Below are 26,664 nucleotides of genomic sequence, written 5' to 3'. Positions count from 1 at the left end.
TACCTCATTCATGCGCCTGCGCACTGCAAAGCTTTCTGGGAAATGTAGTTTCTACTGCCTGGAGAGCTGCCGAAGGGCGCGTAGCCTCCTGGGTAATGTATTTTCCGGCTGAGGTGGGCCGGGCCAGGGTTGAGAGGCTGCCAAGGCAGGCGCGCGGCGGGCAGGCCTGGAGGGGGCGGGTCCGCCCGAGCTTCGGAGGCGCCCGCCCTGCCTGAGGAGAGGGAGGTCACGGCGTGAAACTGTAGCTGCTGCCGCCGCTTCTGCAAGGTCTCAAAGCCGGGCTGCAGCCATGTCCTACTGCCGGCAGGAAGGTAGGGAGGGCTGGCTGCCATGGATACGGGCCTGCAAGGGCCTGCGGGAGACACGAAGGCCCTGGCACCTCGCGACCACGCCGCCGGCGCGGGCCACCTTGAGGCGCGGCCCAGGTGGCCACCCTGGGACCATCCAGGGCCGGCCGGCCGGGGGGTCGCCGCTTCAGTTTTGCAGACGAGAATACCCAGGCTCTGGGGCTAACAGGGCTGATCCAAGGTCACAGTGAAGCCCGAACCCGGACCTTAGAATGGCCTGTACGTGGGAAGTCGTAAACTAGGCCGTGAGGAGGCACGGGAAGTGCGGAGCACGTTGCGTGTGGCTCGTAACTGGAAATTGATGGTTGTTAATTATTACTACCGCTCCTGCCATACACCACGTGTTTCCATTTTGCTCGAGCCTTTAAAAGGCGCGTCCGGACAAGTGGCCACTCCGGGTAGCGTGTGCTGTGCTGGGGTGCTGGAGTTCCACTAACGGGAATGTTTTTGAGCCCCCTGCTGCCTGTCAGGCACTGTTCAAGAAACCTTACGTGGTTTGTCTCATTGATCTCGTTGCGACCTTTGTAAGTCAGGCTCTGGTACTGGTCACATTTTACTGAAGAGTAAAGTTAGACACAGGAGTCTTGGCTAAAGCCACTCAGCCAGCATATCGTGGAGCTGGGGTTTGTGTTATATCCGAGCGAGTCAAGATGTGCTCCACACTCTGAGTTTGAATTATGAGTCCTTATTTATTTATTTATTTTGAGACGGAGTTTCGCTCCTGTTACCCAGGCTGAAGTGCAATGGCGCGATCTCGGCTTACCTCAACCTCCGCCTCCTGGGCTCAGGCAGTTCTCCTGCCTCAGCCTCCTGAGTAGCTGGGATTACAGGCACGCGCCACCATGCCCAGCTAATTTTTTGTATTTTTAGTAGAGACGGGGTTTCACCATGTTGACCAGGATGGTCTCGATCTCTTGACCTCGTGATTCACCCGCCTCGGCCTCCCAAAGTGCTGGGATTACAGGCGTGAGCCACCGCGCCCAGCCATGAGTCCTTTATTTTCGCCGGCAACCAAGAGGTGGCTAACACCCAAAATTCTCTACCTGAAGAAAGAGTTAAGGGGGTTTTTTATACCCTAGTTTGAAATGGGAGGGGGGAAACCAGCTGAAAGCAGTTTTTTCACAGAAGCACAGTAAGCAAAAAAAAGATAAACTAGTACGTGAGAAATAAACCAGTGCTAGGTGCAAGGGGTAAAGCTGTCATAAAAGACATACGATTTATAGATATTGGGGGCTCTGGGCACTCCACAGCACCTGCATTCCCAGGCTCTGCTAGTATCACTTAACTTGGTCTCTTATCAACAAATGCATTCCTGGATGTGCCCAGTGTCAGCCTGCCCCAGATACATACTACAGTTATATAATTAATGGTGGGAAAATAAGTAAAATGAAGAAGCTAAGATGGAGTCTGTCCGGCTCAAGAAGCTAACATGAAGCCTGAACAACTCTCAGTCTGAGAGAGTCGGTTTTAGCTGACAGAAAGCAGGTTATCACATTTGAGCCTGGGCATTCTGACCCCAGACAAGCCTTATCCAATCTAGTGCCCAGTGGATTGCAAGGAGTACCCTGCCTACTCCCACTCCAAAGTTGAGCTCCGATCACGTACTGCTTCCTTGATGTTACTTTATCCAAGGGCTCTGAAGTACCCAAGCTGTAGGTCGGAGGGCTTCCCCACACACTGCCACTAACTGGCTCCTTGACCCTGAGCTCCTACCTAACCCCTCCAGGCCCTGGTTTCCAGTGCTGTAAAATGAGATTTTGGGCTTCATTCATACAGCAGATATTCATGAAGCACCTTCTCTCACCATAGAAGGGGGGGTGGATGGTTATAAAGCTACAGAGAGTTAGAAGTCACCCAGAAATTCTTTGGTGAATGCTCCAGCTCCCTCAGTTAATTGAAGCAATTGGAAGCCCAGAGAAGGAGGTGGCCTACCTGTAGTTGAACATCCAGTTAGGAGAATAGCTCAGCCTAAAATGCTGAGCCTCTTCCCATCTGCATGTAGAACCTCTCCTCCTTGGGGTCATAAAGCCATAAGACTCACTCTTTAATGAGTACTGTTGTATTTTCCCATATTACTACTGAATGTGTGCCATAAGCAAAAGTCCTCTGCTCTCACCACTCTTGTCTTGTTTTTAATTTCTGGTCTCTGAGTCTCTAATTTACTTCATTTAGCAAATAACTTTTGAGCCTTTGGGTATAATGAGGCTGTGCTGATAAACAAGACTCTTCTTTTTTTTGAGGATTTACAGGAGGCAGTTTTCTCTGGGAAGGGGAGGCTAGGTCCATCTACCTCCAAAACATGGAGCCTTATCTTTTCCTGGTTCAAAGATCTCTGTTAGTTTGGAGAGGAATGAGAATTGAAAGCACTCACTTATAGGTCTTCCTTAGTATTTCTCTTATCCATACCACTGCCCTCCTACAACATCCCTTTTTTTTGTTTTTTGCCCACTGATCCTTTATGCTTCCCATAGGATTTAGGAAAATGATCTCAAACTCCTTACCATATCAGAGCTTATGTGATCTGGCCCTATCTGCCTTTCCAGCCTGGTCTCTTCCTATTCTTTCGCTGCTCAGCCTTTGGCCTCTTGGCTATTCCCTTGGCTTGGTATATCCTGGCTCCAGCTCTTTTATGGCTGACTTCTCATCCTTTAAAATTTAGCTCCAATATCACCTCCTGACCCTTGTGTCTTCCACATCCTGAACTCTCTGAAATCACCTTTTTTATTTTTTGCCGTCTTATTTCCTGCCTATCTTCTCCCACTAAGCTCAGAGCATCAGATGGGCTGTGGCATCCCCAGCATCTAGCACAGGGCCTGGTATACAATGGGTGCCCAAATCTTTATTGAATCATGCTATACCTTCCCTCTGTTCTGAGTGAATCACTTGCCTGTGCAAGTTTATTTCAGGGGTCCACCTGCCACCCAGCCTTCAGGTTCAGCTCCTGGGTTTGGCATTCAGGGAGCTCTCAGCCTCGCTCCCTGGCCTTGGGTTACCCACACTTCTCCATGTCAGCACCATAGTGTTTCTTTCTTAGTTTCCTCTTTCTAATGCAGAGCCTGCCCACTCCTGTTTAGTCAACATTTATAGAGCACATGTGATGTGCCAGCCATTGGGCATACAGTAGTGAGCAAGGTGACACATTCTCTGCCCTCCTGGCATGGTGGAAGAGATTGCCATTAAAACACCACCAGACAAGTGCATGATTACACTGTCATAAGTGATGTGAAGGGAAAGCCCAGCATGCTATGACCGTTTAGTGAAAGGCTCTATGGAATCTGAGAAGGATTCCTGAAGCTTCAGAGATCCTTTTAAATGTCACTTTCTTAAGAAAACCTTTTCCAATACTGAACGTGGGTGAGTGAAAACAACTACTTAAAAAGCTCTTTTTGCCCTCCAGGCTTTGCCCAGAGTGGTTCCTTCTGGAATGTCTATTCCCCTCCTTCCCTTCCTGAAGCTCTTTGTTAGGGACAAAGGTAGGATCCCTCTACTTCCAGCTTCTCCACTGTGTCATATTCAGCTGTGACCGCTAGGTAGTAGCACAGAGCTGGAGCTAAGGAAGATTTGTTGAGCTAAAACTTCTAACAGTTGCATCCTTCTTACACTCTGTCTGAAAGCTATTTGTGTATTCTTCACAGACACAATTCCTGTACTTGATCCTCCTAACTACAGGGGAGTTGTATCTTTCAAAGAGGTTAGATTCTAAACGTGAAAGTCCTTAGCAGTTAGATTTATCAAACTCTTAGAAACCCCTTACCTCACTCAAAATACACCACAGGCACCACTCCCTCTGGCTTTAGATCTCTTTCTTGGGTTGAGCTTCAGAAAGTAGTAATTGGAATTGTATTGCAGGTACATTGAATCAACTTAGCCAAAAGGAGAGAAGCTAAGTTCATAGTGGAGGCTGCCATTCTCAAACATGACCCTGGGGAGTGAGCATCCAAGGGAGACAAGAAACTGCTTCCTCTGTGGGACACAGAGGCATTCCTTCTGGGGAGGATGTGCTGAGAGATTCTGGCATGTAAAGATCCTTCCCTTTCATGGGGGAAATCAAACTACTCATCCAAGGAATTGTTTGGTTTCACTCACTTAATGGTGATAACCATTCTGTCTTCCTGACTTCAGCTGAGACTGGGTGACAGAGCAGCAGGACTGTCATCTTAGACAAACACTGCCACTTTAAGTTCCAGCTCCCTTTCTGGCCTCATGTATTTCAAGGAAATCACTTCTCTTCTAACTACAAGCAGACAGTAAAACACAGATAAGACAGCTTGGGTACAGAGGGAGGTGGGGGGAAAAGTCTCTTGGGTAACTGCCAAACTTCAGGCTCATACAATGGGCCCCAGTAAAACAGTGGGCCTTAATAAGCACATTCCTTCCCTTTAGGTGCACTAAGACAGGGAAGCTAAAGGCAGACTCTGGGGAGTATGCCTGCAGCTACAGAAAGAGGTATGGGAACGGACATACAACTCTCCCTCCCAGATAAGCACAACAAAGAGACACAACAAAGCCTCTGATAAACTCTCCTACCCTGAATCCTTAAAAACTTTTAGTCACAGCCAGGTGGGGTAGGTGGCTCATGCCTGTAATCCCAGCACTTTGGGAGGTTGAGGTGGGTGGATCATGAGGTCAAGAGATCGAGATCATCCTGGCTAACATGGTAAAACCCCATCTCTACTAAAAATACAAAAATTAGCTGGGTGTGGTGGTGGGCACCTGTAATCCCAGCTACTCAGAAGGTTGAGGCAGGAGAATTGCTTGAACCCAGGAGGTGGAGGTTGCAGTGAACCGAGATTGAGTGACTGCTCTCCAGCCTGGCAACAGGGCAAGACTCCGTCTTAAAAAAAAAAAAAAACTTTAGTCCATGAGAGAGTGTGCCTCTGACCTAACTCAGCCAGCCGCCCCTCTCAGGTTTGTTTAAAATAAACCTATTCCCTGTTATTCCCTGTTGACTGTAAAGCCTCCCTTCGTATTTCTTTCCTCTTTAATCCTTACACTTGGATCTTATGCCCTAATCCAGAATTGTTTCTCCATTCATTTGTTTCAACAAATATTGAACACGCACTCTGTCCTTGGCAGTATTCTGGGCTCTGGGGGTACTGCAATGAACAGAATAGACAAAAATCGCTGCCTCTTAGGAGCTGGCATTCCAGTGGCAGTGACAGGTGGTAAACATACATAGTATGTAAGGTGAGGAAAAGTACTTTGGATAAAAATAAAGCAGGATAAGGGAGATGGGCAGTGGTCAGGAATGGTGGCCTCTGAGCAGAAGATGAAAGCAGGGAGAGATCGCTGTGAGAGTTCCTGAGGGAAGAGAAAGTGCTCCTGGAGGAGTGAACACCCTGTGCAAAGGCCAGAGGTAGGCGTGTGCCCAGCATGTGCAAGTAAAAGCAGAGGCTGTCGTGGCTGGAGTGGAGGGAGTGACAGTGGGAGATGGGGTCGTAGAGGTGAGGGATGAAGCTCCTTCTGGGTGTATTTGAATATGGAGCCATTCCAATTTGCTGATGGAGAAAGATGAGTTGGGGATGGCACTACCAAGAGTAAAACTAAATAGTTGGGGGTGGAAGGTGTCTTGGTATACTGCTCAATCAGTTCTGTTCTCAGCCCCACCCTGAAGTCCTGCGTGCAGAGTGACTCCTTGGGCCTCCAGTTCCCCACTCTTATCAAGGTTCTGGGGTGGGGACTAAGTTGATTCTGGGTAACTTCCTCCTTGTGCACTTTGGGTTCAGCTTTCTTCACTGATTAAGTCAGAGAGCACTGGACCATCAGCCTTCCCATTTCCAAAGCATTGTTGACATCTCTGAGCCTGTGATTGTCTCTTTTACTGGCCACACTATCCTTATCAGTTGATACCCTTTAAAAAGTTACTGTCTTTTGAGTGGGATTTCAGCTGACAGCAGAAACTCATTTCACCTCCCCAACCATGTGAGACAGGTAGGTGGAGCCAGTATTAAGAACTGGTTTCTGAGGCCAAGAGTGTACCTGAGCTTACACAGTGGGAAGTGCTTAAGCTCAGATTTGAACTCCATTTCTCAGACTCTCTGTGATATTGAAGCCACTGTGAGCCAGAGGGTTTAAGGTAGTTATCCACCTCCTTCAGAACATGCTTATTCAACTGCTTTTAAAGCTTATCTTGGAAATAAAAACACCAGCAATTTAAAATTTTATTTCTCTGGAGAAATTGCTGAGAAATGTCATGAGAACTAGTCTAGCTGATTGTCCCACTAGTTGGCATCTTATGACTAGTCTGACCAGTTCTTTCTTTCACAGTTAGGTCTGGCAGGAATAAGTAAGCTTTGTCCTTACATCAGTCCATGAATCTGCTTTTAAACATTCCAGAAAGCAAAGACCCACCAGGACAAGCATGTGATGGACAGTTTACAGGGGACATGCTCCAGATTTTTCAGACCAGAATTTCTGTTCCTGCTCTGCCTTCATTCACTGCATGCCTTTTGGGTCTGTTTCTCAGCTCCTGTGGTCTCTATAAAACAGAGATAAAGGCCGGGCGCGGTGGCTCAAGCCTGTAATCCCAGCACTTTGGGAGGCCGAGGCGGGTGGATCACGAGGTCAACAGATCGAGACCATCTTGGTCAACATGGTGAAACCCCGTCTCTACTAAAATTACAAAAAATTAGCTGGACATGGTGGCGCGTGCCTGTAATCCCAGCTACTCGGGAGGCTGAGGCAGGAGAATTGCCTGAACCCAGGAGGTGGAGGTTGCGGTGAGCCGAGATCGCGCCATTGCACTCCAGCCTGGGTAACAAGAGCGAAACTCCGTCTCAAAAAAAAAAACAGAGATAAAGTAATAACCACCAGTGAACTCACAGATGTAAAACACATTGCATGGGACAACCATGTGAAAAGATGCAGCTGTTACAGTTCTCCCTTCGATCCAGTGTGAACTGTGCTCCAAGGGAAAATGTCCAGGAAGGCACATGTGAGGGCTTGGCCCTGTGAGAGGGACCTGGAATTCTCAGTGGGATTGTGCTAGGCTGGTGTTTCCTAATCTGGCTGTGGATCACAGTTATCTGTGAAGCCTGTGAGCTATATAAATGTGGCAGAGAGCGCGATTCAGCTTTTCTTGGATGAGGCCTGGTTTCTGTATGTATGGCATACCCCAGGAGGCCCTCCATACTTCACTGGATCCTTTTTCTGCCTGTAACTGGGCCTCACCATTGGGCTGCGGGGAGCTGCCGTCTTGGTAAACAAAACTAACAGAGCTGAGTTGAGAAATTTGCATCAGCTCATTCTGCTTAGCGTTCAACATTTTTACAGATTGCTTTTGAGTATTTTGGAAGCTGGCCAGAATTACCAAGGTTACGAGGTACTTTAACAAGTCCTGGCTGCCTGGTCCAAATGCTTTCCCAGGCCAGCCACAGGGAAGAGCAGTCTTCTGTCAGATGACATGGTGTGATGTTGAGGCAGAGACCAGCTCTGGGAGCAGAAACCTAGAGTGGGTTTGGGGTCCTGGCCCTGTGTGTGCTGAGGATGTTTTGTTCAGTGTTAGCTGCCATTATTCTGGTGCAAATGTTGGTGCGAGGCAGTGTGGGTGTGTGGAAAGGATCTCCAACAGTGCCGACTTCAGAGATTCCTGTCCTGTGTGACCCAGCAAGTCACTACTCAGAGCTGATGACCCACCATGCAGCGTGGGGTACTGAGCAAAAGGTGCTCCTTGCCCTCAATGGGGATATCAGATGCATACCTGTGCTGTGGTTAGCTGATGGCCAAAGTTTTTAGGAGGGTGAGGTGGTGGTGACAGCTACAAGGTATAGCAGAGAGGGCTGTGAGGACCTGCTTTGTTGCTTGCATAGCTGCTCAGCCTTGGTATTCTGCTGTACTCGATGGGGGCTGAGGGTGATAATACTTCATGGGGGTCACTGTAAGGCAGTTAATGCACCCCTCCTGGTTTTGCCAGGACTGATGCACTTTTCTGTGCTCACTCGGCCTCCCATGAGGAGAAGCTCCTAATATAAAATGCATTTGACTCTCACTGGTTTGTTTTCCTGGAGCCATCAGACCTCCTGGCACCCAGGTCCCAGGGCTAGGGCTCCGGTTATGAACAAGGTGCTCTGCACTTTAGGCATGCTGGCTCTCCCATGCTGGTCCTCACAGGACTGCAGTCCTGACCCTAACCACTGTTAAGTTTGTCCTAAAATAATAAACTGCAGATGGTCACAGTTAAAAACATCTAAGAAGTGCTCTTTCTGCTGCCCCCTCCACCCCCGCCCACAGTTATCATACTTGGGAAATGGTCCCCAGGCCTCTCGGACTGTGGGAAATGGAATGGCTTCAGTGTTCCTCACCATGACTCTTCCTTCTGGCCACAATTAGGAGCCCAGAGGACTAGTGAGGGTGCTGGCCGTGGGCACTCTCAGGCCACCTGTGTCCTCAGTCTTTCAGAGCCAGGGGCCTGTGGCTGCATCAGCTGTGTGGGCTGCAGTGATCTGTAGGCTGAGAACCCACATCACTGCACACTCGCTTTGCCAATGTGCTCAGTCTTCCTTTGACTTTTTATGAATTCTGAACCCTGTGGGTAAACCCTAGGACACTCTTTTCTTCAGTGCTTTTTTTTCCTGCCCTGCCCCTTATCCATCCCCTTTTGTTTCCTCCCCTAGCATATGAGAACAGTTTGATGGTCACCTCACATGGGGGTAGCATATGGGACAGTCTTCAAACTTGGTTTGTGTGGCAGCTGCTTTGAGTTTAAAGCTGATTCACTGCTCTTGAATGAAACATTTCTTCCTGCATTTTCCAAACACTAGGGAAGGATCGAATCATATTTGTAACCAAAGAAGACCATGAAACTCCAAGCAATGCAGAATTGGTGGCTGATGACCCCAATGATCCATATGAGGAGCATGGTGAGTGACATGAGGCCTCCCAGGGACCTACATCAGGGCATTGGGGGGAATTCCTTTCCCATGTTTTCCTAGCCAAGGGCTATGTGCAGTAAGGGGTCCACTCCCATTAGGTCACCGAGGCTTGAAGGTGGGTTGTGCGCAGTGAAGAGGGTGCAGTGTGCAATACCTCTATCTATCTGTGGGCAAGCTACTAAGAAGATTTATAGGAGGATGCTTTAAGTCACAGAGCAGTGACAGAGCTGTCAGGGTCTATGCCACCTGCTGGCAGTTTCCAATGAGTTCTATAGGGGAATGCTTTTCGAGCAGCACAGTAAGTAACAAGAGCTGATAAGGTTCACAGTCACCAAGGTGGATTGCCGTTCTGAGGGCAGCCTTCCACAAGAACTGGAGCAAGGTCCTACAACTCCTTTATCAGGAGGAGTGGCTCTTGCCCCAACCCTGCCATACAGCGGGTATATTTACGATACTGAATGCTGCCACCTGGGCCATGGATTCTTGTCCTGTTGTAACTGTTTTTCCCTTAAATCATGCTGTGCACTGTGTCTGCTCTAGGCATTCCTCTGATTATAAGCTGCTTATTCCTTAATTCATGCTCTGTACTGTGTCCACTCCAGGCATTCCTCCACTTATAAACTAATATCTATATATAGATATATATGTGGAAATAACTGAGTAGTAAGCTATTCTTTAGGCACTCATTCTATGAACTAATATATGATTATATAGAGAGGATTGTATAAAGGGAAATAACTGAGTAGTAACACTATAAACTGAGATATTCTCCAGGTCTTAATTGTGCCAGGATTCTGCTTAGCTCTCCTTTCTCAGCACCCATATGGGGGGTTACACACACACACACACACTTTTTTTTTTTTTTTTGCTAAAAACACTTTAATATCCTTGTGAAAATTAGTATCACATCAAAGACTAATAGTCTGAAAGTGCCAACACTAGTCAGTAAATGTGAAAAGATGAGGTAGTGCCACAAAAGTGGCTAAAAGTATGATCAAAAATAAGCTTAATAAAGAGTATGCTTTACAATTTTACTTTAAATTTTTAGACATGGCCAGTCTTCTATGAAACTTGGTTTGTTCTATAATAAAAAACTTTACAAGATTTTAAATAATTAAACATGTTTGATACTAAATCAGTTTTATGGAAAGATTAAAATTATAGTGTGTATTAAACTATCATTCCCATCCCCTTATTCTGGGTAGAATCCTATTAGATTTCATATATATATATATATATATATATAATTGCACTTTAGGTTCTGGGGTACACGTGCAGAACATGCAGGACTGTTGCATAGGTACATACATGGCAATGTGGTTTGCTGCCTCCAGCCCCCTGTCACCTATATCTGGCATTTCTCCCCATGTTATCCCAGCCCAACCTCCCTACCCACCGCTGTCCCTCCCCTAGTCCCCTCCAACAGACCCCAGTGTGTGATGCTCCCCTCCCTGTGTCCATGTGTTCTCATTGTTCAATACCCACCTATGAGTGAGAACATGTAGTGTTTGATTTTCTGTTCTTGTGTCAGTTTGCTGAGAATGATGGTTTCCAGATTCATCCATATCCCTACAAAGGACACGACCTCATCATTTTTTATGGCTGCATGGTATTCCATGGTGTATATGTGCCACATTTTCCTTGTCCATTCTATCATCGATGGGCATTTGGGTTGGTTCCAGGTCTTTGCTATTATAAACAGTGCCACAGTGAACATACGTGTGCATGTGTGTTTATAATAAAACAATTTATAATTCTTTGGATATATACCCAGTGATGGGATTGCTGGGTCAAATGGAATTTCTATTTCTAGGTCCTTGAGGGATTGCCACGCTGTCTTCCACAGTGGTTGAATTAATTTACACTCCTACCAACTGTGTAAAAGTGTTCCCATTTCTCCACATCCTCTCCAGCATCTGTTGTCTCCAGATTTTTTAATGATCACCATTCTAACTGGTGTGAGATGGTATCTCAATGTGGTTTTGATTTGCATTTCTCTAATGACCACCAATGATGAGCATTTTTTCATGTTTCTTGGCCTTATATATGTCTTCTTTTGAAAAGTGTCCGTTTGTCCTTTGCCCACTTTTGAATGGGTTTGTTTTTTTCTTGTAAATTTGTTTTATTTCTTTGTAGATTCTGGATATTAGCCCTTTGTCAGATGGGTAGATTGCAAAAATTTTTTCCCATTCTGTTGGTTGCCAGTTCACTCTCATGAGTGTTTCTTTTGTTGTACAGAAACTCAGGAGTTTAATTAAATCCCATTTGTGTATTTTGGCTTTTGTTGCCAATGCTTTTGGGGTTTTAGTCATGAAGTCCTTGCCTATGCTTATGTCCTGAATGGTTTTGCATAGGTTTTCTTCTAGGATTTTTATGGTGTTAGGTCTTATGTTTAAGTCTTTAATCCATCTGGAGTTAATTTTAGTGTAAGGTATCAGGAAGGGGTCCAGTTTCTGCTTTCTGCACATGGCTAGCCAGTTTTCCCAACACCATTTATTAAACAGGGAGTCCTTTCCCCATTGCTTTTGTCAGGTTTGTCAAATACCAGATGGTTGTAGATGTGTGGCGTTGCCTCTGAGGCCTCTGTTCTGTTCCATTGGTCTATATATCTGTTTTGGCACCAGTACCCTGCTGTTTTGATTACTGAAGCCTTGTAGTAGAGTTTGAAGTCAGGTAGCGTGATGCCTCCAGCTTTGTTCTTTTTGCTTAGGATTGTCTTGGCTATGTGGGCTGTCTTTTGGTTCCATATGAAGTTTAAGGTGATTTTTTCCAGTTCTGTGAAGAGGGTCTTAGGTAGCTTGATGGGGATAGTGTTGAATCTATAAATTACTTTGAGCAGTATGGCCATTTTCACAATACTGATTCTTCCTAACCATGAGCATGGAATGTTTTTCCATCTGTTTGTGTCCTCTCTTACTTCCTTGAGCAGTGGTTTATAGTTCTCCTTGAAGAGGTCCTTTACATTCTTTGTTAGTTGTATTGTTAGGTATTTTATTCTCTTTGTAGCAATTGTGAATGGCAGTTTGTTCTTGATTTGGCTCCCTTTAAGTCTGTGTTTGGTGTTTAGGAATACGTGTGATTTTTGCACATTGATTTTGTATCCTGAGACTTTGCTGAAGTAGCTTATCAGTTTAAGGAGATTTTGGGCTGAAATGATAGGGTCTCCTAAATATATAATCATGACATCTGCAAATAGAGACAATTTGACTTCCTCCTTTCCTATTTAAATACCTTGTATTTCTTTTTCTTGCCTGATTGCTCTGGCTAGAACTTCCAATACTGTATTGAATAGGAGTGGTGAGAGAGGGCATCCTTGTCTAGTGCCAGATTTCAAAGGGAATGCTTGCAGTTTTTGCCCATTCAGTATGATATTGGCTGTGGGTTTGTTTTAAATAGCTTTTATTATTTTGAGATACATTCCGTTGATACCTAGTTTGTTGAGAGTTTTTAGCATAAAGGGCTGTTGAATTTTGTTGAAGGCCTTCTCTGCATCTATTGAGATAATCATGTGGTTTTTGTCTTTGGTTTTGTTTATGTGGTGGATTGCATTTATAGGTTTGCATATGTTGAACCAGCCTTGCATCACTTGATCATGATGGATAAGCTTTTTGATGTGTTCTTGCAATCAGTTTGCCAGTATTTTATTGAAGATTTTTGCATCTATGTTCATCATGGATATTGGCCTGGAGTTTTCTTTTCTTGTTAAATCTCCGCTGGGTTTTGGTATCAGGATGATGTTGGTCTCATAAAATGATTTGGGAAGGATTCCCTCTTTTTGGATTATTTGGAATAGTTTCAGAAGGAATGGTACCAGCTCCTCTTTGTATGTCTGGTAGAATTCAGCTGTGAACCCATCTGGACCTGGGCTTTTTTGGTTGGTAGGCTGTTAATTGCTGCCTCAACTTTAGCTCTTGTTATTGGTCTATTCATGGTTTCAACTTCTTCCTGGTTTAGGCTTGGGAGGATGCAAGTGTCCAGGAATGTATCCATTTCTTCCAGGTGTACTGGTTTATGTGCATAGAGTTGTTTGTTGTAATTCCTGATGATAGTTTGTATTTCTGTGGAATCAATCACAGTGGTGATAATCCCCTTTATCGTTTTTTATTGCATCTATTTGGTTATTCTCTCTTTTATTAATCTGGCTAGCAGTCTATTTTGTTGATCTTTTCAAAAAACTAGCTCCTGGATTTATTGATATTTTTGAAGGGTTTTTTGTATGTCTATCTCCTTCATTTCTGCTCTTATATTAGTTATTTCTTGTCTTCTGCTAGCTTTTGAGTTTTTTTTTTTATCTTGCTCCTCTAGCCCTTTCAATTTTCATGATAGGGTGCTGATATTAGATCTTTCCTTGCTTCTCATGCAGGCATTTATTGCTATAAATTTTCCTCTAGACACTGCTTTAAATGTGTCCTAGAGATTCTAGTACATTGTGTCTTTGTTCTCATTGGTTTCAAAGAACATCTTTATTTCTGCCTTCATTTCATTGTTTATCCAGTCAACATTCAAGAGCCAGTTGTTCAGTTTCCATGAAGTTGTGCGGTTCTGAGTTAGTTTCTTAATCCTGAGTTCTAATTTGATTGCACTGTGGTCTGAGAGACTGTTATGATTTCCATTTTTTTTTTGCATTTGTTGAGGAGTGATTTACTTCCAATTATGTGGTCAAGTTTAGAATAGGCATGATGTGGTGCTGAGAAGAATGTATATTCTATGGATTTGGGGTGGAGAGTTCTGTAGATGTCTACTAGGTTTGCTTGGTCCAGATCTGAGTTCAAGTCCTGGATATCCTTGTTAATTTTCTGTCTCATTTATCTGTCTAATATTGACAGTGGAGTGTTAAAGTCGCCCACTATTATTGTGTGGGAGTCTAAGTCTCTCTGTAGGTAGTTAAGAACTTGCTTTATGTATCTGGGTGCTCCTTCTATATTGGGTGTGTATATATTTAGGATCGTTAGCTCTTCTTGTTGCATTGATCCTTTTACCATTATGTAATGTCCTTCTTTGTCTCTTTGGATCTTTGTTGGTTTAAAGTCTGTTTTATCAGAGACTAGGATTGCAACTCCTCCTATTTGTTGCTCTCCATTTGCTTGGTAAATCTTCCTCCATCCCTTTATTTTGAGCCTATGTGTGTCCTTGCATGTGAGATGGGTTTTCTAGATACAGCACACCAAGGGGTATTGACTCTTTATCCAATTTGCCAGTCTGTGTCTTTTGATTAGGGCATTTAGCCCACTTACATTTAAGGTTAATATTGTTATTGTAAGATTTATTGCTGAGGTAAAATGAGGGAACTGAAGCAAGTATAAGAAAGTGAGAAGCTAATTTATTTAGCTAATTTATTTATTTCTCAGGGTGGGGCCAGAGAAAGTCGCAAGCGGCTGTTTAGGGCGTGGGGTTTTATGGGGAGGGCAGGCAATGGATTGGCTATTGGGGAAACAGAGAAGGCATTTCTATTGGCTGTTGAGGAGCAGGAAGTACATGGAGTTAAAGTAGGAAGTACATGAAACTAGCTGCTATTGGTAGGCAGGCAGGACCTTGGGTAAGTGGGCCTGCTGGGGGTGTACAGGGCAGGCTGATGTCGGGCAGGGTATGGTAGGGCTTCTTTAAAAATTTTTTCTGCAGGGCTTTTTAACAGTGGGCTAGAGGTTGGATGCATAATTTAGTGCTGAGTGTGGGCTTGGGTATGGTATGCAGAGGCGGGTGCGGGGGAAGCCATGTGGCAAGGCTGGATAATGAGCTCGGGTGATGCCACAGTTATTAGGCACAGAGAGTGATGAATGTGTCTGTTTGACTCCTGGCAAGGCAACCGGCCTTACATTCCAACCTTTTTGATGATATAGGATGCTGTTTTTTTCCCTGGCTACTTCTTGCTGAATAGAGGCGGAGTAGGGGGTGTCAGTTGGCCAGTGCCTCGGTTGTGAGTTGGACAGAGGGGTGAAGCAGCATTTGATTTACGGCTACCCTGGAAATTTTCTTTATGCGAGCTTGTAAAAACCTGAGAAAGAAAGGGGCTAGCATTAGCAAAAGACAAATTACGATAATGGGAGTGATGATACGGGTTAGCCAGGTAAGTATGGGGGATTGCCACCAGTTAAGAGAAGAGGCTGGTGCACTTTGTTTTCTTTGGAGGTCGTCTTGAAGATGATAGAGAGTGTTGACATTTTCTTCCACTAGACTGGTTTCATTAATGTAATAAAAACATTGTTCTTGGAGAAACAAGCAGGTACCTCTTTTTTCTGCTATTAACAGGTCTAGGGCCTGCTGATTTTGGAGAGGTACCTTAGCTAGTCACGTGATTTGTCGCTGGAAGGATGCCAGAGAGGCGGCTGATGCCTCAATGGCTACCTGGAGTTTGTCCTCTAGTTGTGCAGCTGAGGTGACACTGTAGTCCAGGGTGCCACTCCCTATTTTAGCTGCTGCTGGAGAAGATGCTAAGGAGAGGCCAACTACTAGTGAGAGGAAGACTGCTCGTTTACTCTGGTGGTTTGGGGACGGAGTGACCAGGGATAAGAATTCAGCTTGTCTATATACTTCTAATTGTGGGACTAAGGTGGCTGGCACAAAAGGGAAGGGAAGAGAGGTATCCATAACTTTGGTTAGAGTTCTATTGCACTAAAAGTACCCCCCTGGAGGTGCATAGAGGGTGGAGGTTACCTTTACTGTAATATTGCAGTTGGAGTCATTGACGGCCCTGCAGCAGAGAGAGAGACTTTGAGAGTGTACCTTAAACAGGAGGATGTCTGTTAACGGGGAATTAGGCTGCCCTGTAGGTGATCATGACAGGTTGAACCTGGTCTGGAGGGGAACTGTGGCAAAGGGGGGGGTTGTTGAGGGAGGCATATAAAAAGCAATTGGTGAAATTTGTGGATTTGGCTAAATTTAACATGTTGATACTGTGGGGGCTGTAGTGTAAGAAGCGCCTGCTGGTGGTCTGTTGTTAAGCTCTTAGTCTTGGAAGTGAGGTCAATGCCTAAATAGGTTATTGAGGTGACTGACAGCTGTGCTTTAGAGGGGGATACCCAGTACCTCCGAGACTTAAGAAAATTAAGGAGGATAGCGGTATGTTGCTGTGACATGGAGAAGGAGGGGCTACAAAGTAACAGGTCATCTATGTACTGGAGAAGGAGACTTGAAGGGGGCAAGAACTGAGGTTAGTCACTAATGCTTGTCTGAAAATGTGGGGGCTGTCCCTAAAGCCCTGGGGCAGGACTGTCTAGGTTAACTGTTGTGACAGGTTAGTGTCCGGATCAGTCTAGGTGAAGGCAAAGAGGAAATAAGACTCTGGGTGAAGGGGAATGGTAAAAAAAAAAAAAAAAAAAAAAAAAGGTGTCCTTCAGGTCTAGGACTGTAAAATGAGTGGTTGCGGAGGGAGTGTTGGATAATAGGGTATAGGGGTTGGGGACCACTGGGTGGAGGGGTACTACCGCCTCATTGATAAGGCGTAGATCTTCGCCTAGGTGGTAGTCACTGGATGGCTTTTGGACTGGTAAAATAGGAGTATTACAAGGAGAACTGGTGGGGATAAGGAGTCCCTGAGCTAAAAGTCGAGTGATGATTGGTTTTAGGCCTTGACGATGGTTTTTTGAGATGGGAAACTGAGGATGGGAGGGAAAGTGGGTAGGGTTTTTGAGAAATATTTTAACTGGCGTGTGATGTGTGGCCACTACAGGCTTGGAGGTATCTTATACTGAGGGGCTAACTACCTCAGGAGGGATAGGGGGTTGAGGTGAAGGGTTATGACCAGGTGCATTACCAGTTAGGGTTAGTGCTAGAAGATGTGTGGGGGATGAGGTTGGCTGTGAGGGGCCAGTGTGTTGGAGGGTGACCCCCTAGAGTTTGGAGGATGTCCCGCCCTAGTAGGGGAACTGGGCATGAAGGCATGATCAGGAAGGAGTGAGAGATTGGGTGCCCCTCAAGGTTACAGGCTAAGGGAGGAGTCTGGTTGGGGCAGGAGGGCTTTCTATCAATTCACATATCTGACACTTGGGAAGGTGTGTTAGGTCTTGAGTAAGAAGGCAACACAGAATAGGTAGCCCCCGTGTCCACCAAGAAGGAAATGGACTTACCTGCTACCTATAGCATTACTTTGAGCTCAGAAGGGCGATAGGGGTCTCCAAGTCTGGGCCACATCAGTCGTCTATGAGGCTGAGGAGTTCAAACGAAGGGACTGCATCTTTTGGACTGGCCTGCCTCTCACATGGAGGTGCAGGGGGTGAGCCTATAGTCTGGGATGGGCAGTCTACTTTCTAGTGTCCAATCCATTTGCAGGTAGGACAGGGTCCCAGGGCCAGTGGCCCTCCTGGCTGCACTTGAAACAGGGCCTGGGTGGGACCTTTGAAGCAGTCTGGGTGGGTCCAGAGAGTCCTGAGGGACCCTTTTGGGGGGCCTTTGACAGGTCCCTTACACCAGATGCTTGGTGAGTTGCCAGCCTCAGAGCCGCTACAAGAGCTTGGGTTTGGAGGCTCACCTGTTGCTGTAGCTGGGCCTGGTGGGTGGCCTCAGCTTTTTCCTCTCCGCCATTAAAAACTTTAAATGCCATGTTTACCAGGTCTCATATGGGAGTTTGGAGGCCCTCCTCTGCCTTCTTTAGTTTTTTTCTAATATCTGGTGCTGACTGGGAAATAAAATGGGCTGCTAGGAGGGTAGCCCCAGCTGAAGAGTCTGGATCTACTCGGGTATGGCCCTTCATACCCGAGTAGATCCAGACTCTGTGTTGTTTTCGCTGGGAACTGCACTCCAGAGCTGTTCCTATTTGGCCGTCTTGGATCCACCTTTTGGGTTACAATTTTTAAATGTCCCTATTCTCTCTTTTGGAAACTGGTTGTGCAGGTTTGTGAGCAGATTTGAACCTCCAGGGGGCAGCATTTACAAATGTTTTTCCACCACTGAGGTCCCTGTCAAGAAGAAGTGGTGAGATGTAGAGGAAGGGATATGGGCTCTGCCGGCCTAGTCTGCAGTCCTAACGTGGACCATGAGCCCCAGAAACTGTGTGTAAACTGGGGTTAGTAGTACACAATGCAGGAGAACTTGATCTGCAACCGCTACTGGTCCTGGGGGTCTGCTGCCTGCTAAGGGGGCAGCACTAGTTGGCATCGCCCTTGCTATCCCCATTTCACAAATAAGGTACAGGAATAGTTACAGCAGGTCCATTGATCAGTGGAGCTTCCCAAGCTGGAATTGAGAGGCAGCTGGGGTTTCACCTAGGACTTTGGACATTAGTGCAGAGTGCCAGGCCTGGGTACTGCCCTGGAGTGAAGAATCATGTGTAATTTACAGGACGTTTTAGAGGCCTCTTAGAAAGTGCTTTCAGGTTCTTGGTAAGACTCATGTAAGAAGCTTCTATATGAATCATATATCTGTGTCTGTCACAAAGCTGAAAATGAAGCCATCATTTTGATAGCATTTTGGAAAACAAAGAAATACTATTTAGATGTGAATAAAGTTCAATGATGAGAAAAGCTATGAAAGTCAAAAGAGGCCTATTAATAGTGAGAATGAAAACTCATCTATAACCTTGCTCCCTTCCCACACACATGTGCAGTTTAACAGTTTGATTTTTTACAATGCACTCGCACTAATCGTATGCCACCAGCTTCTCATTGTGCAGCATGTGTTAGACATCTTTCCTCGTCAGTACATAAGGAGCAACCTCTGCCTTTTCACCAGTCCCCACACTACGCTGAGCTTCTGAGAGCAGCTGCAAGGCAAGAGGGGCTCAAGGGGCAGGGAGCTTGGGGGTAAGGTGGTCCCAATCATCCATATGGGGAGGGGATTAGAAAGAGAAGATTAGTACCTCAGTTCCTTAAAGTGGGCTTTCAAAAAGCTCTTCACTAACCATCCAAGTGATCGTCTCTTTGGGTTAAATGGTTCCCCGTATTTAATTCTTGGAGCACAGCCTCAGAGTACTGGGAGGTGGCTTAGAATAGTTTAGTGTCACACATGGAGAAACATGTCCTTGATGGCTTCTCTCCTAGCTGGGCCAAGGAGTGCTGGATATGTGCTAGGCATTTCAACTGAATCCAGATTGAGGTATGGGTCCATAGGAACGATGGCTCCTGTTGTTCTGCACCAGCTGAGTAGCCTGCGAGGACTGGACCAGTTTTGTATTTTCTGAAACATTACAGAACATCTCTCACATTGTCCTTGCTTATCTTCCTGTTCCAGGATTGATACTGCCAAATGGAAACATTAACTGGAACTGCCCATGCCTTGGGGGAATGGCCAGCGGCCCCTGTGGGGAACAGTTCAAGTCGGCCTTTTCCTGCTTCCACTATAGCAAGGAGGAGATCAAGGGGTCAGACTGTGTAGACCAGTTCCGGGCCATGCAGGAATGCATGCAGAAATACCCAGACCTCTATCCCCAAGAGGATGAGGATGAGGAAGAGGAAGAAAAGAAGAAGCCAGCAGAACAAGTACCAGAAACAGCTCCCTCTGAAGCCACTGCAACCAAAGAGGAAGAGGAGTCAAGTTAATGAAGGCCACAAGGCACTGGGCTCCAGTCCTTCCACTTCAGTGATATGGACCTTTTGCAAGATGCCTTTTAGTCACCTTTCCAGAAAGTGTCTTTCCCTCTGTTGTCCTGTGCACTGTAATATGCAAAATAACTTATTTTGATGATCAGGGGTCTTGGCCTCTTGACATATACACTGAAAAAAATGGGGGTTGTATGTGTGTCCTACCTAAACCTGTAGCCGCCACTTTGATAGAATGCTGAATAAGCTCAGCAAGTAAAAACCATTACCCAGGAACCTTGCTTGTGAGTGAGCTGATACATTCTGATTCATTATATTCCTCTTACTAGATTTTATACCCCTTGGGGAAATAATACAAGTAATAGAAACAAAAACATCTTCTCTTAAAAATGCTGGGGTGGGGCCATATCTACTAGCAGAGGCCAGATGGTCAGATACAATTTCTGCAAACCCATCTTGACCTTGAGTATGTCAAGGGGTACTGTATTTCATTCCCGATACATTGTGGTTTCCATGTTGGTGTTGAGCTCCTGGTTTTGTGTTGTTTGGACAAAGAAGATTTGGGCCCTTTCACTTAGTCCCTTTCTAAGTGAAGGGAGAGGCTGATTTGCTCTCATTATTCTGAAAGCCCTGGTTTGGGGCCCATGTTCACACTGGTTTTCAGTCTGGTCAGCTGCAATGTTCTTGAGAGGTGGGGACCTAATTATTACCAGAGTAGCAGCAAGAAAGGAAAAGTTGTGAATTATTCAATTAAAAGGAAACATGATTTCTACCTGATTTTAAATGTGTCCTTTGTTTTCACTAAAAATGTTTTTGATATAAAAAAGATATAAATTATGAAAAATTCCATTGAAATTCCTCTTGAAAGATACTGGTAAACCAATTTGAGTCTGTTAAAATGTTTTGGGTTGAGTTCAAAGCAAGCTCACATTTTTTGTATGTGACCAGATGCCATGACCAGATATCATCACACAGACATTGCAGTTAATCCATGGGTGGGGAAAGCCCTTCCTGTTTGAAAATCGGTTAATTTGCCCAAGGTAACTGCTAGACAGTTTTCAGACTGTGGCATGGTAATGCCTCATTTGTCCCAAATGTGTTATTTATGGAAAGAGTTACCTTAAAACTTAGTAGCTTGAAAGACGGAATCTGGGCATAGCTTACTTGGGTTCTCTGGCTCAGTCTCAAGAGGATATGATCCTTGCAGTCAAGGATTTTAATGTAATATTGAAAGACAGTGAAAGGTTTTTGTTTACCTTTTAAATAAACTACAAAAGAAAAAGGGGGGAAGGGAAAGAGAAGAGTCAGCCTCATGCTCTCTCCATTGGATCTTGTTTGGAAAGCTGAGGCTCCTCTCTATCAGACTAATGTTTTTTCCTTTAAAAAATTTTTGAGTTATTTTGGATAAATGAATGACTTATGGTAACCTAAGATTCTATTTTGTAATAGGCAATGTTTTAAACCTTTGGTATTTAATAAAATCAAGCTCTAGATTATCAAGGTAAATCAGCCAATAGTAAGGTTGTTTAAATATATAAATTGAATAAACTCCATGGTCTAAGTCAAATTACCTATGATAATCCATTAGTTATCAATGCTACCCACCTAAATTGGAGAAACAACTGGCATTCAAGAGGACATAAGTCCAATTTTAAGCATGGATTCATGAAGAAGCCGGACTTACAAATAGAAATACCATTTGACTCAGCAATCCCATTACTGGGTATATACCCAATGGATTATAAATCATTCTCTTATAAAGACACATGCACACATGTTCATTGTGGCACTGTTTACAATAGCAAAGACTTGGAACCAACCCAAATGCCCATCAATGATAGATTGAATAAAGAAAATATGGCACATATACACCATGGAATACTATGCAGCCATAAAAAGGGATGAGTTCACGTCCTTTGCAGGGACATGGTTGAAGCTGGAAACCATCGTTCTCAGCAAAGTGACACAGACACCACATGTTCTCACTCATATGTGGGTGTTGGACAATGAGAACACATGGACACAGGGAGGGGAACATCACACACTGGGGCTTGTTGGGGGAGGTGGGGGGGTCTAGGGAAGGGATAACAGGAGAAATATCTAATGTAGATGATGGGGGATGGAGGCAGCAAACCACCATGGCATGTGTACCTATGTAACAATCCTACACGATCTGCACATGTACCCCAGAACTCTAATAAATACAAGAACCTTAAGATTTTGTTGTTGGAGGTTCTTCATTCCATGACTTGTCATGGAAAAGATAAAACGGTCCAAATTGAATATACTGTCGTGGTGACTTATAAATTGTGGAAAGAGGCAGAGGCAGAAGGATTGCTTGAGCCCAGGTGGTCGAAGCTGTAGTGAGCCATGATCACACCACTGCTCTTCTGTATTTCAACCTAGGCAGCAGGGCAAGACTTGTCTCCAAAATAAATAAATAAATAAATAAAAATAACCGACAGTATCAAGAAAAACAAAAACAAAGGCTAAGGAATTGTTTCAGATAAAAAGAGAGATGATGATTAAATACAATGTGGGATTCTGAATTAGATCCTAGATTGAAGGAAAAAACTTTACAAGGAACATTATTTGGACAACTGGATAAATTTGTATATAAAAGGTTTATTAATGTAATATTAATAGTAATTTCCTGAAATTGATAATTATATTGTGATTATGTAAGAAAATAATCCTTGTTTTGTTCTTAAAGATCTAAAGGTTTTTTTTTTTTCTTGAGTCAGCCTCTCTCCGTCATCCAGGCTGGAGTGCAGTGGCTCAATCTCAGCTCATTGCAACCTCTGCCTCCTGGGCTCAAGTGATTCCCATGTGTCAGTCTCCCAAGTAGTTGGGACTACAGGCACATGCCACCATGTCTGGTCTGGCTAATTTTTATATTTTTAGTAGATATGGGGTTTTGCCATGTTGGCCAGGCTGGTCTTGAACTCCTGACCTCAAGTGATCTACCTGCTTTGGCCTCTCAAAGTGCTGGGATTACAGGCGTGAGCCACTGCACGTGACCAGATCTGAAGTATTTAGGGGTAAAGTATCACTACATCTGCAAATAATTGTCAAATAGCTCAACAAAAAAATTAAAAGTAAGTAACATCAAATAATATGTAGAAGTCTAAACCAGATGTAGCAAAATGTCAATACTTGGCAAATCTAAGTGAAGGACACGCAAGTGTTTATTATTCTTGAAACTTCCCCATAGGTTAGAAATTTTATAAAATTACAAAATGAGATATACAAGAAGAAGAAATCTTACAAGTAACAGTCTATTCCCCAGATACCTCCAGTCTTGAGAAACTTACTGCATTTTTCAAGGCAACCGAAGCCATGATAACAATACAGTGGACCCAAAGACAAACACCCTGCTACTCCATCAGGCGGCCCTGGTTCTGCCACAAATAAGATCCCCCCTCCCAAATAACAGCTCCTTAGGTACTTGAGTATGATTTCATTGTGCCTATCTCTTTCTTTGTTTCTGGGGTCAAACATTTATTGTCTCTTTGTGCATTATTCTGTGACATGGTTTCTGCTCTACCTATGGTCTTGGTGGGTTGCTCAGTGTACTTCCTGTAGGCTGCCAATAACCCATATAACAGTATCCACAAGTGATATCATATGTGGTTAAGGTGATCTCATTAGAGCAGAATAACTCAATTAAGTCTCTACTTCTATTACCTAGGCCAGGATCACATCAACTGACAAATCATATTACTTCTTTTTTTTTTTTTTTGCTTTGAGATGGAGTCTCACTTTTGTTACCCAGGCTGGAGTGCAATGGTGTCATCTTGGCTCACTGCAACCTCCACCTCCTGGGTTCAAGCAACTCTTCTGTCTCAGCCTCCCACGTAGCTAGGATTACAGGCATGCACCACCTCACCCAGCTAATTTTGTATTTTTAGTAGACCCAGGGTTTCTCCATGTTGGTCAGGCTGGTCTCAAACTCCCAACCTCAGGAGAGCCACCTGCCTCGGCCTCCCAAAGTGCTGGGATTACAGGTGTGAGCCACTGTGCCCGGCCAAATCATATTACTTCTAAAGTCAACTAGACCTTTATCCTTGTGCGGTTTGGATTTTGGAAGTGCCCTAGAGCATGTCTTGATGATTGTCCTTATTAAATGTCAACTTGCCAGATTAACCTTACATTGCAGTTTGCGTGAGAGTTTCCAAATGTAATCATCAAAACATTTTTCTTTTAAACAACTTTAGAGAAATTCTGAGTTACTGCAGACTCATGTCTTCTTAAATCCAATTTAGTCTTTGACATCCGTAACAATGAAGCTGATCCATCTAGAAATTACTGCTGCCTGCTATGTTACAATGAAGTCCTCAAGGACATGGAGCCAGCCAGGGCTCTCCTCCCCAACACCAAGTAACTCCCATAGCTGCCCCTCTTATAGTTTCACTGTCCTGCACTTCCATATTCCTTACCATGCTTCACCAGCCTATCAGCCATTTTCCTTCATGTCCCTAATTTTCTACTTGCAATTTCGTTGAGTATTTGGAATATATATTTTTTAAAGACAGGATCTTGCTCTGTGGCCTGGGCCGAAGTACAGTAGTATGATTATGGCTCACTGCAGCCTCAAACTTCTGGGCTCAAATTATCCTCCTGCCTCAGCCTCCTGAGTAGATGGGACTACAGACACATCACCACACCCAACTAATTTGAAAACATCAAAAAATTTTTTTTGTAGATAAGAGTCTTTTCCTATATTGCTCAGGCTGGTCTCAAACTCCTGGCCTCAAGCAATCCTCCCTCCTTGGCCTCATAAAGTTCTGGGTTACAGGTGGGAGGCACCATGCCCAGCCTAAAAAATATTTTATGTTTTTTGAGACAGAATCTCATGCTGTCGACCAGGCTGGAGTGCAGTGGTGTTGAGGGACTATGTTAACTTCTCTTCCTGGGTCCACAAGGGGCATGGTTTCAAAGGCAAAAACTTCCCGGTACCATACCTCAATCCACTCCCCATCTGGGAGCCTAAAGCTCTTTGTCTGACTTTCCCTTGCACAGGAAGGTAAACTGCCCAGGTGAGCCTCCTTTGTTTAGAAAGCCAGTGGAAAGCTCTGGGATGAATGTGGGTCCGGCAGCCAATCTGACATCAAAGTCAAAGATCAATCACTCCAGGAGAAGTTTAAACTCCTCTCTTGGGACAAGAACCTGAATGGGGGGCCGGGCGCGGTGGCTCAAGCCTGTAATCCCAGCACGTTGGGAGGCCGAGGCAGGTGGATCATGAGGTCAAGAGATCGAGACCATCCTGGTGGACATGGTGAAACCCCGTCTCTACTAAAAATACAAAAAATTAGCTGGGCATGGTGGCGCGTGCCTGTAATCCCAGCTACTCAGGAGGCTGAGGCAGGAGAATTGCCTGAACCCAGGAGGCGGAGGTTGCGGTGAGCCGAGATTGAGCCATTACACTCCAGCCTGGGTAACAAGAGCGAAACTCCATCTCAAAAAAAAAAAAAAAACCTGAATGGGGCAGGAGTAACTCCCAGATTAAAAGTCCCCCTGCCCCTTACCTGTGTAGACTCCCATCTCTGGGTCCCCTCCCACGACAGCATGGGAGCTCATTCTTTTTCTATCTATTTCTCTTTCTCTCTGCTGAAAAATTGCTTTTCTGCAAAGCTCTTTGGATCTGATATTTACTTGAAGGATATCACTGCCGCCAGGGTCTCCTACCCATTCTTGGGTGAGTGAAAGCCCAAGGATCTGGAAAAAACACATCCGATCAGGGAAAAAGCATCTGATTGGGGAACAGTGAGAGCCTTTTGGGATGCCCCTGCAACCTGCTCCTGTCCCCCTGGTTACATCTGTGGTGAACCTGCCAGGAGGAAGCTGTGTTAAGAGACTGTTACTTCAACGTGGTGAGTAAGTCGGAGCCCTCTTGCCTGCTAAAATCTGTCCTATGAACTTCTCTTAAATATGGGAAGGAGAATCACTGGGTCTATGTGGGACCATGTACAGTGGGAGTGGCTGCTCTGACTGCGGAAGCAGCAGCCGGGCACGCCCAGTGCTGTGTGCCCCCCAAAACGGCTGTGCCGTGCACCATAAGAGCAGTAACTGTAGGCACAGGTGAGGCTGGGCCAGACACTTGTCACCTTTGCAGGCTCTGCCCAGCCTCTAAATAGCGCTGGCCAGTCAGATATTAAAGGCACCATGCCCAGTCTTTTCCAAACCAGTTTCCTTTTCTGGCTGTGCTTTGTTTCCCTGGGCCAAGCTGCTGCACTGGCACAGATCAGCAGAGAGGGAGAGGGGGTGCGGCCAGGCCAGGCCCAGGAGCTCTGCCTGTGGCAGTGTCTCCCACTGCTGCCAGAGTCAAGTGGAGCAGGAGTGTGCTCTGCCCGAGCCAGCCCACAGGGCATGGCCTGCAGGGAGGGGCCAAAAGGGAGTAGCCCAAGGCGCATTTTTGAGAGGAGGCAGTGGTGCAGGGAAAAGCCCAATGCACTCATGTGGTCCCTGTGGCTGCCATGGGAAACTGGGGTACCTCAGGGGGGCAGGGGCACACTTTCCCCAGGCGTGCACATAGCAGAGGCTGCAAACAGCTCCGCCTATGTGGGACACACCTGGCTTTCAAATTCACAGCAGCAAGTTTCGGTTTTTGTTTTTGTTTTTTAAATTTTGGGGCCACTCCTTCTGGGTACAAATTTTCATAAGACAGACTTCTTCTCAGCAGCCCCTGGCACAGGAGCTGTTAGCACAGTGGCTAAGGCATAGGTCTGGCAGCTACAAAGTTGCCAGTTCAAATCCTCGGTAAGGTCAGGCTTGACCAGGGCTTAAATGGGGAACCTTTTTGGAGAGTCCAGAGGCTGGAGGCTATAGGATATATTTTTTGTCACCCACAAATTTCCAAATGCAACTGAATGGTGCCAAAATCTAATAAGGTACAATTATGTCTTGCTTAGAATTGTCTCTCCCTACGGCAGAACTTCTCCATCTAGAAGATCCTAGTCAAACCAGGTCCTAGGCTCA

General features: G+C 45.2%; 1 protein-coding gene across 1 annotated transcript; it reads left to right on the top strand.

The window, feature by feature from the left end:
• The first annotated feature begins 110 nt into the window (after positions 1-110).
• Positions 111-21,902, top strand: CHCHD4 (coiled-coil-helix-coiled-coil-helix domain containing 4). Its single transcript, XM_008982182.5, has 3 exons — positions 111-311; positions 9,107-9,205; positions 19,379-21,902. The coding sequence occupies exons 1-3, from the start codon at positions 290-292 to the stop codon at positions 19,684-19,686; spliced, it is 429 nt and encodes a 142-aa protein (XP_008980430.1). The 5' UTR covers positions 111-289; the 3' UTR covers positions 19,687-21,902.
• Positions 21,903-26,664: the final 4,762 nt, after the last annotated feature.

This window comes from Callithrix jacchus, chromosome 15, assembly GCF_049354715.1.
Source record: "Callithrix jacchus isolate 240 chromosome 15, calJac240_pri, whole genome shotgun sequence".
In the NCBI taxonomy this organism is placed as follows: domain Eukaryota; kingdom Metazoa; phylum Chordata; class Mammalia; order Primates; family Cebidae; genus Callithrix; species Callithrix jacchus.
This window is presented reverse-complemented; position numbering and strand designations above follow the sequence as displayed.